This window comes from Neovison vison, chromosome 2 (assembly GCF_020171115.1).
Source record: "Neovison vison isolate M4711 chromosome 2, ASM_NN_V1, whole genome shotgun sequence".
Lineage (NCBI taxonomy): Eukaryota > Metazoa > Chordata > Mammalia > Carnivora > Mustelidae > Neogale > Neogale vison.
Window position 1 is genome coordinate 71592268 of NC_058092.1, and position 14827 is coordinate 71607094.

Consider the following 14827-nt stretch of genomic DNA (forward strand, 5'->3'; position numbering starts at 1 on the left):
GACATGTTCATAAAGTGCTTATGACAGTGTGTGGCACAGAGTAAGTCCCTGGAAGGTCACTTACATCATTTCCCAGGCCATGTCTAGAAACACACAGGGACATTCTGTTGTTATTGTCACAGTGACTAGGGGTAGCAGAGCAATGAGCATTCTGTCCAAAATACCAAGGGTGTCCCCAATGGGAATACCTAACTACTGTCTGAATTGTTTGACTTAGCAATCCGAAACTCTATTAGAGAGGAAAGAGCCACTTACAGTTCCTGTACTATCATCTGCTCTTTCTCTAGGTTTCTGCTTTTGGGGAGAAAGAAGAGAAATCATTTCCTTTTTCATTTGCTGAAGAACCTTCTTAAGTTCAGCATTTTCCATTAGGATTTGTTTCTGACGATATTCATAATCATTCAAGAGAATTTTATACATTTCATCTTCATTCCTGAGGAAGAAACTGTCAGTATGAAAATGCAGTTATAGAAAGAACACACTAATGAAATATATCAATTTAAATTGGACCTTACCTGGCCTCAGTTTTACCCGTCCTCCAGGAGCCTCTTTTTCCATCGGCTCGCCCCACATAATTTAAAACTTCCATAGCTACGAACACGAACATGCAAAACAAAACCAATTCTTACCATACATATGTTTAAGAGTATAAAACCCTAACACACTCTATACAGACTGAACACACAGGTCGACCTGGTATAGATTAGGATTTGGGCTCAAACAGCCCGCATTTCAAGTTCTAGTTCTCCATCCCTGAGAAGCACTAAGATCTTAACCAGTTATTTAACTATGAAGCCTGTTTCTTCATCAATACAGAGGGAATAATGTAAGTATCTACCCAAGAGTTGCTGTGAAGAGTAAAAGAAGTTGTTACAACACTTAACAAAGTGATTGGTAAGCATTATTTTATTATCATTATTCATTTTATCATTGGGGTTGGCAAACTATGGCCTGCAGGTCAGCTGCCTGATTTTCTAGATATATTTCATTAGCACACTGCCAGACCATGTGTTTAATATAGTTTTACGCTACAAGTGCAGGGGTGAACAGCTGTGACCAAAGACTACAGACTCCATAAACCTGAACATGTTTACTAGGAGAATCTTCACAGAAAAAGTCTGCCAAGCCCTGTGTTGTCATCATCAAAGGAGTCAAGGCCCCTGTGTATTACTTTCTCTTCTGTCTGGCGGGGGGGATGGAAGCAGTTGCCATCAGAAGGAAGTAAGAAGACAGTAAGTTATTGTAAGTCTAGACTTGATAAAATCATTACGAAACTCTCACTTCCAGGTAGGTTTGGACTAGGAAACAGACTCCCATAAAATAAGGGCTCGTTACCAGTCACATCTTTAATAAACTTCTCTAGTCAGGTGTTACATTTTATACTTCCAGCATTTCCTCCTGCTCTGTATTTAATTCATGAATGAACATGAGGTTAACCAACGAAGTTTAAATTTGATTACCTAAAGATTTTCCAATGCTGTCTTAACTGCTTATTATGCTTTCATTTTTCAGTGATTTTTATAAAATAAGCGAGCCGACTGAGTGCAAAGGCTCTGCTCCACTAGATCCGCGGGCACGCCACCAGCACCAAGCTGCCTGCTGACAGCAGACATGGCCGCCACAGGACAGCCTGAGACACCTGCTCATCAGCTGTTGTGTCAGCAAGTCCCACCAAGCTCAGCTTCGGAAACCACAGTTCAGGGCATTACCGTACACTACCGTGGCTTAGAACACGACCTACAGTCCACCTGGAAACCACTGTCTGATGAATCAGTGCCTGGATTTCCTGTGCCGTATCTTCCTAGGCCAGCAAAACTGTATCTGCGCAGTGGTAGTCGTGCGTGTGTGTGTGTGTGCATGTGTGCACACGTGCATGTGCACATAGTTCTACTTTTCCACCTATGTGATTTCCCTGAAATTATGCACATACTCGGATGAAGTTGCAAATTGATTTTCAGAAGAGTAACACTAGAAAAAAGTTCACCTTAAGCACAACCATAAGCATAACATTCACAGTCCATCCTTCAGACTAGCTGCTTCAAAAATGCACAGCATCACATATTTAAAGGAACTGATGTAAATGAGTTGGTCTGATAAATTATTTTATGAACTCAATTCTAAAATCACACTTGTTTTGACACTCAGACACTCATCTTGAATTTTCATATGATCCATTCTTTGTTATGGAAGATCAGAAGATCCTCTGGCTTAGTTTTTCCTCTGTGGAACTACAACTGTCATATTTTTTTAAAAAATTGTAATTATGGACTCTGAAAAACAATCTGAGGGGTTTGAAGTGGCGGGGGGGTGGGAGGTTGGGGTACCAGGTGGTGGGTATTATAGAGGGCACAGCTTGCATGGAGCACTGGGTGTGGTGAAAAAATAATGAATACTGTTTTTCTGAAAATAAATAAATTGGGGAAAAAAAAATTGTAATTATATGCAACAAAGGAAGCAAAGCAAAATTATTATTTTTGCTAGTTTATATGGATGCACACCATCTACAAACAACTGCATAAAGCATAAAAATAATACTTCATGAGTTATCATGCTCCACCTATTCGTTTGTTTTTTAGCATATTAGCTTTATTTATTCTCCTTATATTAATCAGTTGGTTTCTTACCTATTTTTTTATCCTTCTTGTTCATAACAAGTTGATGCAGACGTTCCTTTAATTTATTATATTCACGTTCTTTTCTCTTCATATCATGATTATACTGAGTAGCTCGACTTGCAATGATATTTTGTAATTTTTGTACCTGGAAAAAAGCATTTTGGATCAAACGAATCCCTTTATGATTAATAACCGCAGGTACGATTTATAAATTCAAAAAAGAGAAGTCCTAGCATTCACCTCCTCATAAAATAGTTTATTTTAGGATTATTCTTCCTTCCCAATAACCACTGGAAATCAATTTTTAAAGTATCATTAGGTGAATCACATGAAGTCTTTACTTCTTAATTCTGAAATTTGTAGAGCTGCTAACTTCCTAAATTATTTTTCTACCTTTTCTTTATTGTGTTATGATAGTCACCATAAAATACATCATTAGTTTTTTTTTTTAAAGATTTTATTCATTTATTTGACAGAGATTACAAGTAGGCAGAGAGGCAGGCAGAGAGAGAGAGGAGGAAGCAGGCTCCCTGCTGAGCAGAGAGCCCGATGCGGGACTCGATCCCAGGACCCTGAGATCATGACCTGAGCCGAAGGCAGCGGCTCAACCCACTGAGCCACCCAGGCGCCCACATCATTAGTTTTTGATGCAGTGTTCCAAGAGTCATTGTTTATGTATAACACCCAGTGCTCCTTTTTATGCTACGTACAGACTCTGCTCATTTAGAAACCAGAAACGCTTACAGAAGTATTAAAGTGATTAAAGCTTCGTCTGAAACAAGAATTAACCTGATTATCTGCAGTGACTTCCTTATACTGTGTAAATGACTTGACTCACCTGATTCCTTGTTAATCTGTGACAAACTAGCCCTAGCACATCACAGAACATAAGGAGGTTTGTTTTTATCTGATCACGAACAGTTCTCAAATTAGAGTAAGTCCAAACAGCAGACAGCATCCGGCTCTAACACTTGCTGAGTACCTATTATGCGTCCGGCCCTGCAGCTCGGTGTTTATATCTATGGCGGCTTCTCAGGAAGTCCTAGATAGGAAGTGTGTTCTATTCTATACAAACATTTTTAATCTCTGCTGGAGATGATATTTAACTCAATTCCAACTAAGGATTAACTATATTCAAATCACTTATGTGCAATCTGCCGATCTAGTCAAAATTTTCAGTGAAACAACCCAAGGAAATGCATAAGCAACCTTGCAGTTTAAGATACTTCACTATCCACTAACTGCATTACTAAACAGTCAAAATATGACAAAACAATCTGCCTAAATCACTATAAAATCATGAAAGAAATAAGCTCCCCTAAAAGTCCTTAATTTTAGTTAAAAAAAAAAAAACAACAACATTGAAAATAAATATTGTGTCTTTATAGTTATTACATGGCCAGGGTCAAAGTGCAGAGTGGTAAGAACATAATGATTTCTTCTTATATACATTAAAAAATGGTAATTTCAAATGCATTGACTCTGTAGATCCAAATACTAAGTAGCCACTGTAGCAGAAATGAAATTAAAATCATGATGTCGATAACAATCAGAAATAAGTTTTGTAATGTGAATTGCTTTTTTAAAAAAAATAGTAACTCTTGTGCCCATTTAGTTAAGTAATTAATAGTTTGGATGAACAATGGCAATATTTAATACAGAGATAGAAGAGGCATGTCAGATATTAAGTTTAGGTATGGCAGAGAATAAAAGATCTGCATTTAAAGCACCCTGGTGCCTAAGAAAAAGTTGTAATGCACCAGAGTCCAGGACGGACAGCAGAGGACACTGGCTGTCACAAGCTATGGACCAATATACTAAACTCCATGAATCCACTTGGGGTTGGGGGTGCCAAGGAGAGGTCCTGAGCTCAGTTAAATATGCTGCAATGCTATACACAGAGGTGCACCGTACCAGTCTGACAAAGGATGAATTAATGTTCTTGTTTTAAAGTGGGGTATGGTCATGTCAAATCCAAAAGGAAAAAAAAAATCACTTAAACTTCATCTTCAATAACTGACAACCCACCTCATCTTTTTCATTTTTCAGTAGCTGATGCAAATTCCGGTTCTTGCACTGTAACTGTCTGTCTCTCTCCTGAAGCCCAATCATTTCTCTCCTGGAGGTTTCCAGTTGTTCCTAAAACATCCACATGCAACTGTGATTAAAATTAACATAGGACTTGGAACAAATGAATTCTTCAAAGATTAGTAAAAATAACGTACACAAACTAGGATTTGTTAGCTAGAGCTGCTGTTTAATGGCACACAAAATGTTCACTTAAAACAATATAAGACAATACTGTAAGATTATAAATTTACTTAAGTTTAAATGTCATATGGTAATTTCTTAAAATACCAACATTTTTTACATATATACAAATGAGTTTCAAAGTGCATCCCTTGAAAGCAATCTTCACTTATTCCAGTGATGTTGCCACTGGATGCTTTTTAAATCTCCTTTTCGGACTCTTTAGCACTTCTACAGTCTACGGTACATTCTTTGAGAAAGAATCAAATTGATGTGGAGCTTCTTTAGGAAGCTCTTTAGGAAGACGTGGAGCAAGGTGGGAACCCTTTAGGTCAGAAAGGGTGGGAATCCAGCACAACATTCGTTCTCCCTTGCAAGTGCTAACCTCTGAAGATTTTTTTTCCAGAAGAGAATGGCAGCATTGCTGGAATCAGTACAAGATAAGATGCTCATTTTGAATTCATTCCACACATTTCCTGAGGAAATGTGCCAAGTTCTGCATGAGGCCACTGGGATATTTTTAAAATCCTCTTATCTTTATAAAATATAAAAGCCACTCAAGTTATGGCATAACTGACCACAAATAACAACTTGCACAATACCTATAACAATGGGTCTCAAGGAGAGTTAGGAATTTGTGAAATTTAGGAACACACCTCCGATAACTCCAAAGTTACCAGAATTTTTGGCACCTTCTTCTTCAAAATGTTTATGACTTCCTATCATGCCAGACCATTTGGAATGACTAAACTTAGAGGCACTGGGCCAGTTGCTACGTCCCATATATGTCAAATCAGATTCACTTTGAGTGATTATCAGCGCTTTATTTGAACTCCCATCAGCCCTGCAAATCTACACACCCCTTACTACATCACTTATCTCATACTATCATCCTTTATAAACCTGAGACAGATACTGAGCTGGTCTCCTAAATTCATGACTCTCTTATTCCCCAAATTCAGTTTTTCATAAAACTTTACCCATTTTACCTCCCACGTTTGCTTCATATTTCACTTTTATCATCTCCACTGGTGCTACCTTAGTTCAAGTCCAAAACCTCTCTGGCTCTGGCAGCTGCTAAGGCCTGCTAACAGCTGTCCTTTCCACCAAGACTTCTGGGCTCCCCACCTCTGTCCCAAATACAAATCTGCCCCTTCCCCACAGTTTCTCCACCATACTGCCAGGCTGATATCTACCTGATACCAATGATACCTTCTTCTCACTTACATTCCTTGGTGCCTTCGCATTTCTGCACAGAGCCTCTCACATCCTCGGATGCCTGGGGCCCGGTGTCACCTCTGTCGTTCATCATCATCATCATCCACTTCAGCCCCTACAGAGCTACTGACTATTCCCTGAAAGTCAAATGCTCTTTCCTACCTCTATGCTTTCTACAGGTTATATACCCTCTGCCTAAAACACCTTTTCCAAACAGTAGCAAATTTGTACTTACTCCTCCAACCTGAGATCAAATGTGAACTGTGAAGCCTCTCCTCACCTCCCACACAAAGAACAACTAATGAAGCAAATAATTATGGTTCAACGTATCTCCTTCCATTATGCTACAATCTGCTTGGGAGCAGGGACCGGGTTCACTCCTCTGTGAAACCCAGTGTGCCTGGCGCAAAAATACTCAATAAATTTTGCTCAATGAATTGAATGAATTGTATACCAGATCCAGAAGCTCTTCAAGGACAGATCAGCAACTTTTATCACTGAACAAACATTTCTGTCCAGAGAAAAATACCAGATTTTGGCTCAGGTCAAATTAAAAGAGAAGAATTAGAAGATTTCCTGGAAAACATTCTATACTCTGGGCTGTCCTAATAAGCAACCCCTCAGAGGAAAGGTTAAACAGGTCTGGATTACCAGTATCATTGTGTAATTATTCACAAGCTACTTAAAAAACATTTGGCAAAGGTTACCCATGTATATAAAGTTTTAATGCAGAATTACAGCCTTCAAGTGCTTACAACGCTGCATCAGTCTAATTCGTAAGACCTTCCCTAGGTCTCTCTGATTAAGATTAAAGTATTATCCATAACTCACAGCCTTTTTATAACCTTGGAGGCCACTAACTACCCCCTCCGGCTCACCACAGATCCCCCCTTCAGGAATGACCTCTATCCTTCAGGCATTGTAGGATGTATGTATAAAACCCCAAAAATGTTAAAGAGAAAACAGTTATCACTTAGCTTAGCTTATGAGACATGTGGCTTATTGAAATACAGGTCGACATGCAAGTTCTACCTTAAGTTTTGCATAGCAGTTCTGCAGATGGTCCATATCACTTCCCAGTTTCAGATTCTGTGTTTCTACATTTTCCTGAGCTAGAAGATTCTTCCGCTGAAGTACAAGTAGCTCATTCATACAATTTAAAACAGCAACTATATTTAATTCTCTCTTTGTGTCTTTACCTTTGGATTCTTCATATAATGAAGGAAAACCGAAAGTAGTCAATTCCTGGTAGGAGAAAATGTTTGGTTACCAAATGACTTAGTATAGAAACAAAAGATAGAAATCTTTTCTTAGAAATAATAAAAACTATCCTGTTAAGAAAACTGTAAATATCCCAAAGGACAAAAAACTGAGAGAACTGAGAGAGGCTCTTTTTAGCCTCTACTCTACAAGTGCCTGTGTCCTGGGCAAGGAACTTAGTGTATCAGTAAAATAATGGAGAGAGTCCAGGGGAGAAGTCTCTAGGGCAATGTGGAGGCCACCCTGCTCCTGATAAACACGTTTACCATGTACTCACATGGAATGCTCACCACAGTTCTTTGCCTGTCTCATATGTTGTAAGTCCCAGGCCAAGTCATAACAATATACGTGTGCTTGACAAGTGTTTTCTCCTAACTTTGGTATGTTTTGTTATATAACATGATTCAGGCTATTGCTTCTCACACACAAAATTTTTTTTTACCTGATCAAGATACGAAATACTTTGTTCAATATTCTCTTCTGTGCAGAAGGCACTGAAAAAACTGTGCACATTTTTTGATAAAGGTATTGAAGAACATAGCACTTGCTGTGAGTATAAACTTGATGGAGACATCTTTGTTTCTGAGGTATACTGACAGATATTTTTGCTTTCTGAAAGAATAAAAGGCATTTACTTAAACAACTTAAAAAAACATGCAAAGCAAACTACCTCCATTACCAAAGATTTTGAATTATATAAATATTTTTAAGAATTTTCAAATTAAGGCAAAACTGTTCTTTGTATGAAAACTACATACAGTTGACCCTTGAACAACACAGGGGTAAGGGGCACCAAACGCTCACGCAGCAGAAAAGCTGTGTGCTACTGATGACTTCCACAAAACTGCACAGCTATCAGCCTACTGATGACAAGAAGCCTTTCCAGTAACAGCTGATTCACACATATTTTGCATGTTATATGCACTACATTAGTATATGCTTACAATAAAGCGAACTGCGAAAAAAGTTACTAAGAAAGTCATAAGAGAAAATACATTTACAGTATTATATTACATTTATCAAAAAAAAAAAATCCATGTATAAATGGACCCACACATTTCAAACCCATGTTATCCAAGAGTCAACTGAACTTTTTTCCAAGAAGATACAACGAGAGTGCCCTCAGTAGGCATGTTAAGCTACAATATACTACTTTAATTTATAGTATTTCAGACTTATAAAAATAACAGATAAGAATCACCTGAGTCAAAGGTCATGTATTAAAGGAACAAATTACAGCAACATATTGAAGTAGCCAATAAATTTATTTCAAACACATAAACATTCTTCTCCAAAATAATAACAGACCATCATCTATCAAAGGCACTGAACCCCATTAATTATGGCACAATTTTTAGCTTTCCCATATAAATTTTCTGAAGATAAAAGTTAGATATTTTGGGACGCCTGGGTGGCTCAGTTGGTTAAGCAGCTGCCTTCGGCTCAGGTCATAATCCCAGCGTCCTGGGATCGAGTCCCTCATCGGGCTCCTTGCTCGGCAGGGAGCCTGCTTCTCCCTCTGCCTCTGTCTGCCTGTGCTCGCTCTCTCTCCCTCTCTCTCTGACAAATAAATAAAATAAAATCTTTAAAAAAAAAAAAAAGTTAGATATTTTACAACTATTTATGTCTCTCTCTAGTCACATCTTCAATACTTGTGGTAATTATTTTACGGTTTCATTTAAAAATTCACCACTACAATTAAAACCACTTTAGTTTACACTCCTTTTAGGCTCTATTACCTGAAGACAGATGTGGGTCTGTAACAGTCATCCACTCTCCCATAGCAGTCACCAGAGCCAGGCTACCTGAGGAACCAGTTCAACAGTGAAACATTCAGTCCAGCTGCTGTCACCCTTCTATGTAGGCATCTCCTTAAAAAACAAATTGTAAAACAGTAGCATTTAATCAAAAATATAAAAGCAAATATAAAATCAATGGATAAAAAGGATTTTGCATTATTTATTTCCATATACTCCCATACAGAGCACGGTAGAGCTCATTATAACCGTGTGTATATGTGTATATGTGTGTGTGTGTGGTGTGTGTGTTTAAGGATCAGGAGTAAAGGGTTATCAAGTTCTACCAAGGTATTCACATTACTTCATATACAAAGTACATAGTACATGATTTGACTCACAATGTAAATCTAAGGTACAACATGGTACTAAACATGGTACTAAAAAAGATTTCAATATATCCTTAAAAATAAAATACAAGCTATTTCTACAGTTAAGAGGATGAAAAACTTCTTGGCTAGCATTTTCATTTTTTGTTTTTACTAACTACATGAGCAGAAAAATTTTTTTTTATTTACTATAGAAAAAAGCACACTTCCATACACTGTTCTCCAGACAGATCACATCAATTCATACCACTACCAGAAATTTGGCAATATGTATCACATCTTACAAACAAAATATATTTTGACCCAGAAATACCACTTTTAAAATCTTATCCTAAGAAAAAAATGATTTGTGCTTGCTTTGGCAACACATCCACTAAAATCAGAACAATACAGAGATCAGCATGGCCCCGCACAAGGATGATGACATGCAAATTCCTGAAGCGTACCCTGAAACCAATATTACACTGTTACGTTAACTAACTGGAATCTAAATAAAACCTTAGAAAAGAAAAAAAATGATTTGTACAGGGGCGCCTGGGTGGCTCAGTAGGTTAAGCCTCTGCCTTTGGCTCAGGTCATGATCTCAGGTCCTGGGACTGGGCTGCATCAGTCTCTCTGCTCAGCAGGGAATCTGCTTCCCCCTCTCTCTGGCTGCCTCTCTGCCTACTTGTGATCTCTTTGTCAAATAAATAAATAAAACCTTTTGAAAAAATGATTTGTACAAAGATTCATCTACACATTGCTCTTGATAATGTCAAAAAACTGGAACTAGCTTACATGCTCCACAGGAGCCTAGTTAAATAAATGACACATTTATACAACAGATCACCTTTAAACACAACCATGTGGAATTAGGGTGGGTAACCGATACATATGAATGAAGTGGACCAAGTCTAAGAACCTTCCATGTAACCATTTCACACAAATTTTTAGCCTACTGTCACTTTTCTACTTTTTTAGAGAGAAAATGGAAGAAATAAATATTTCTCCATTATAAAAAAATTCAAATGAAATTATAAATGGCAACTGGAAAGTGATTTCAAAGTTAGGGATAGAAGGAGGACTGAAGGCTACAGGCAAACTGGAGAGCACTGGTGCCACCACTTTGGACACCTGCTTCTCAGCTATAATACATTATTATGGCCATATAATATTTGGCCATATAATGGCCAAAAGAGAAAGCAGATCATGTGTTGCTATCTTTCCATCATTCAAGGGATGTTGGAATTCTGGATTTTTATGTGAAATCTCGCAATTCGTAAAGGTGAGGAGCTACTTAAAAAGATTATGCAAGGTACCCTATGGGAAGGGGACGCAGCTGGAAGCAAGATGTGAGAGAGCCTTTTGCATCTTGAGCTCAGGGAAGGCTGCACAAGCCACCATATTGTACACTTAAGATCTGGGCACTCGACTGGATGTAAATTATATTTCTAATGGCTATTTTTTTTTAAAAGACTCTATCTATTTATTTGACACAGAGAGAGAGAGTACGCACAAGTCGGGGGGGCAGCAGGGAGAGGGAGAGGGAGAAGCAGGCTCTCCACCGAGCAGGGAGCCCGATGTGGGACTGGATCCCAGGGCCCTAGAATCATGACCTGAGCCTAAGGGAGCCACTTAACTGACCAAGCCATTCAGGAGCCCCTAACGACAACATTTTTTAATAAGCCAAGTAAAATGAGTCTTTAGGCCAGATCTGGACTGTGAATCAGACTTCACAACCCCTATTCTGAATATTTAAGATTGTGGAGAAATAGGGGTGCCTGGGTGGCTCAGTCAGATAAGCGTCTGCCTTCAGCTCAGAGCCCAGATGTCAGGACCCGCATGGCATCATCAGGCTCCCTGCTCTGAGGTGGGAGAATCGGCTTCTCGCCCTCCGTCTGCTCCTCACCCTCTCCCGCCCCTGCTCATGCTTTCTGTCGCTTGCTCCCTCTCTCAAATAAATAAATAAATCTTTTTTAAAGAGATTATGTAGAAATATTCATAATGGAATGCTGAAGTGAGATGAAAATTTTCATTCATTCGATAGATTTTTAAATGTGCTGCTACATGACAGGCACACTCTTTTAGGCACAGGGGAGGCCCTGCCCTCAAGTTCACATTCTAGTGGGGGGTGGAAATAGATAACAAAGCAATAAATTACCATAACAGAGAGTGATGGGAACTATAAAGAAAACAAAATACAGTGACATGAGAGAGTACTGGAGTGGGATATTCAGATTCACCCAGGACGGCTGCACCGGGATGCGGATATTTGATAATATACAGTCAGCCACAAGATGATTGATGACCAGAGCAGCCCAGGTAGAGGAAACAGCAGGTACAAAGACCCAAAATGGAAACGAACTTGGTAAGTATGAAAACCATAAAGAAGGCCAGTGCCTTTGGAGCACAGAACACAAGGATAGACGGCAGGAAGCTGAATTTTCTCTAAGTTGCAATGAAAAGCTAGTGAAGGACTTTAGGCAGGAAAGCCAACAGGATCTTTAGGGTGTGAAAAATATCCTCTACCCTCTACCCTCTTGCGTATATTTATTATAGGTGGGCGACAGTGGGAGGCTGGAAGATATTGGGCCACTGCAATAGTTCAGGCAAGAAGGCCAGTTTTCACTACAGCTCGATCAGAAGCAGACACAGATGGATAAATCAGGAATGGGTTCTGGAGATAGAACCTTCAGAACTTAGAAGACGGAATGAAATATGGGCAAAAGAGAAATCAAAGATGCCTCCTAGGCCACAGAATGGCCTGCCACATACACTAGTGCAAATGCTGCTGTGTGGTGTATTACATGTTAGTGTCACACACATACAGGGGGTTACCCAGTCTGTAATGGACTCTTGATAATTTTTTACTCTTGTGCCTTATTGAGAGTACCCTGAACTCTTCCCCCTGTCCTTATATGGGTGCCTTCAGCCACAGGAGGAACAGGATAAAGATTGAGTCTGTACCAAGAAATGACAATGATTTTCCTTTTCACTTCCAGAGATAGCAGGCATAAACAAAACGGGATCTACAGGACAATAAACCCCTCCACTCTAACCCAGCTCTACTTTGGCTAAGTTACTCAACCTTTCCAAGCCCTAGTTTCCTCACTGGTGACATAATAATGACTTTCACTGCACAGTTTCCCCAGAGGATTAAGTGAGATCATGCACATAAAGAAGTACTCAGCACACGGCCTGGCATACGGGACACACGAAATGAGTGTCAGTTGGTTGTCTTCGTCACCACCATCACCACCATCATCTGGATACAGATCTGTTTGGTATAAATGACAGAATTCCAAAACCTGCAACAAAAAGCTCTTAATAAAAGCTGAGCACCTTAGAAAATGTGGAGACAGATATACTCATAAAAACACGTTAGGCCATGGGATTAATTCTCTGTATTCGTTAGGTTGAGGGGAGGGATGGGATCAGAAGAAAATACAAATAGCCACTTTTCCAAGGCCTTCTTGCTCCTGTTTTTTTTTTTTTTTTTTAAAATAAGACACAACACTGCCTTAAGTGCCTTTTCTCCTCATACAGAAAGATGAACCACCAAAATGTCTACTATACACCCATCCTTTAAAGTTGTAATTTCAGTCAGTTACTCTTCCTCTCTGAATTCAGCTCTCCCACATCTACAGGTTTAGGCAGTGAATTGTTCCCTGCCCTGTTAATTAGAATAACAAAAAACAAACAAACAAAAACAACAACCAACTCTGAAATATTCAGGTCTAGTCAAATGTTCATAATGAAAACCAAAACTCCACTTTGAAGCACTACACTACAAACAAAAAAGTCACCAAAAGTATATGATTTCATACAATCTTACAGTTTCTACAAATTCTCTTCCATTCAATGATGCACCATAATAACACATTAGGAGGGGGCTTGTGATAAAAGTTACCTAACCAGACTATAACATCCAAGACAAAACCGAGAAACTAATTTAAGCAAGTTACTCTATTCTAGCTCAAGCACAGTCAAATTTCACTGCTGAAGGTTACAAACTATTTTATAAAGATATTATAATCAATATGAATTTCAAAAGCAAAAGGAAAAAGGTAACAGAAGCAACTCTGCTTTGCATAAGCCTAATACTGTCACAGGTGCATTACAACCTGAAAGCTACAAAAGCAGCCAAGAAGGACTCTGTTAAAGCTGAGTGCTGGAGCACACAGTGAAGTTCCACAGTGTAGACTAATCAAGTCAGAGCGAAGCATTTGAAAGTGGACCATGCACACTGATGACAAGTAATACAAGAACGAACCTGGTTATAACTAGCATTTTTATTACAGGTTTCATTATAGAAGAAGAAAGGGAAGAAGCTGACAGTAAATCACATTTTGGTTCAAGTAACCCCCATTTCTCTCTTTACATCATTGGTTAGGGAAGCCACCCAGATTCTAAGACAGGTCACCTTCAGGAGTGAATTTTATGAGCAAAACCAGAAGATTAAACAATTTGGCCACCCTGTAAAAGCCATTTTATTCATCTAAGATTGTTGAGGGATAACCCTGAAATAATTTAAAGTAAGAAAAAAATCTATAAAGTAATCCATAAGAATTCGTCCCCCTAATCTTTAAGTCAGACAGACTTGCATTTATTCCTCCCTAGAGGATAACATGTACAGAGGCACCTAAAAAACTTCCTTGATCCCAAGAATTTCTCAATGTACATTCCAGTCAGTCAGGCTACATAACAGAAAATCTTACTAATTGCAGAAACCCTGCAATAACTCCAGTAAAAATGCTATCTTACTATTTTCTGAGGAACTACTTCGGTTTCCCTAATGTGTTGCCATATTTCAGGTGTAAATAAGCAAGGGCACTGTGGTCTTTCCTGGAAAAAATGATTATGCAGACCTTAAGAATTATCTAACAGCATTTTCTAGGTTAGAATCCTGACAGAAAATTGGGAAGTAGTGAGACATTTGAACTTAATATAATTATACCCTTTCTGAAATGAAGATTTTAATAAGTTTCATAAATCTACCATTCTTCATGTCAAAACACTTTCTTTCATATATATTTTCCTATATTATAGACAGAAAACTTGGGCTCAGGGACACTAACAGGACTGCCTGAGGCCACCATTTCTAATCGGTTGTGAAGCCTGGACATCGATCTGTTCTTCAAAAATGCTTTTATCACTCTGTCACCACGTAACATATCTACACTGCATGCAAACCTCTATTTAAAAGAATACTAAAGATTTCTATCAAACTTCTTTAAAAGAATGAGTCCCTCATCAGGCTCTCTGCTTGGCAGGGAGCCTGCTTCCCTTCCTCTCTCTCTGTCTGCCTCTCTGCCTACTTGTGATCTCTGTCTGTCAAATAAATAAATAAAATCTTTTAAAAAAATAAATAAATAAAAGA

At 38.6% G+C, this 14827-nt stretch overlaps 1 protein-coding gene across 4 annotated transcripts in view; it reads right to left on the reverse strand.

Moving 5' to 3' along the window:
• Positions 1-14827, reverse strand: part of LOC122900136 (SSX family member 2 interacting protein) — a 43609-nt gene that overhangs the window by 14628 nt on the left and 14154 nt on the right. For all 4 annotated transcript variants that reach the window (XM_044238589.1, XM_044238590.1, XM_044238588.1 and 1 more), the window contains exons 2-8: positions 9083-9214; positions 7786-7955; positions 7116-7328; positions 4644-4754; positions 2625-2760; positions 516-591; positions 256-433 (exon numbers count right to left, since the gene is read on the reverse strand). In XM_044238589.1, the coding sequence (XP_044094524.1) occupies positions 256-433; positions 516-591; positions 2625-2760; positions 4644-4754; positions 7116-7328; positions 7786-7955; positions 9083-9125 (927 nt within the window). In that variant the 5' untranslated portion in view covers positions 9126-9214. The remainder of the gene's footprint in view (positions 1-255; positions 434-515; positions 592-2624; positions 2761-4643; positions 4755-7115; positions 7329-7785; positions 7956-9082; positions 9215-14827) is intronic.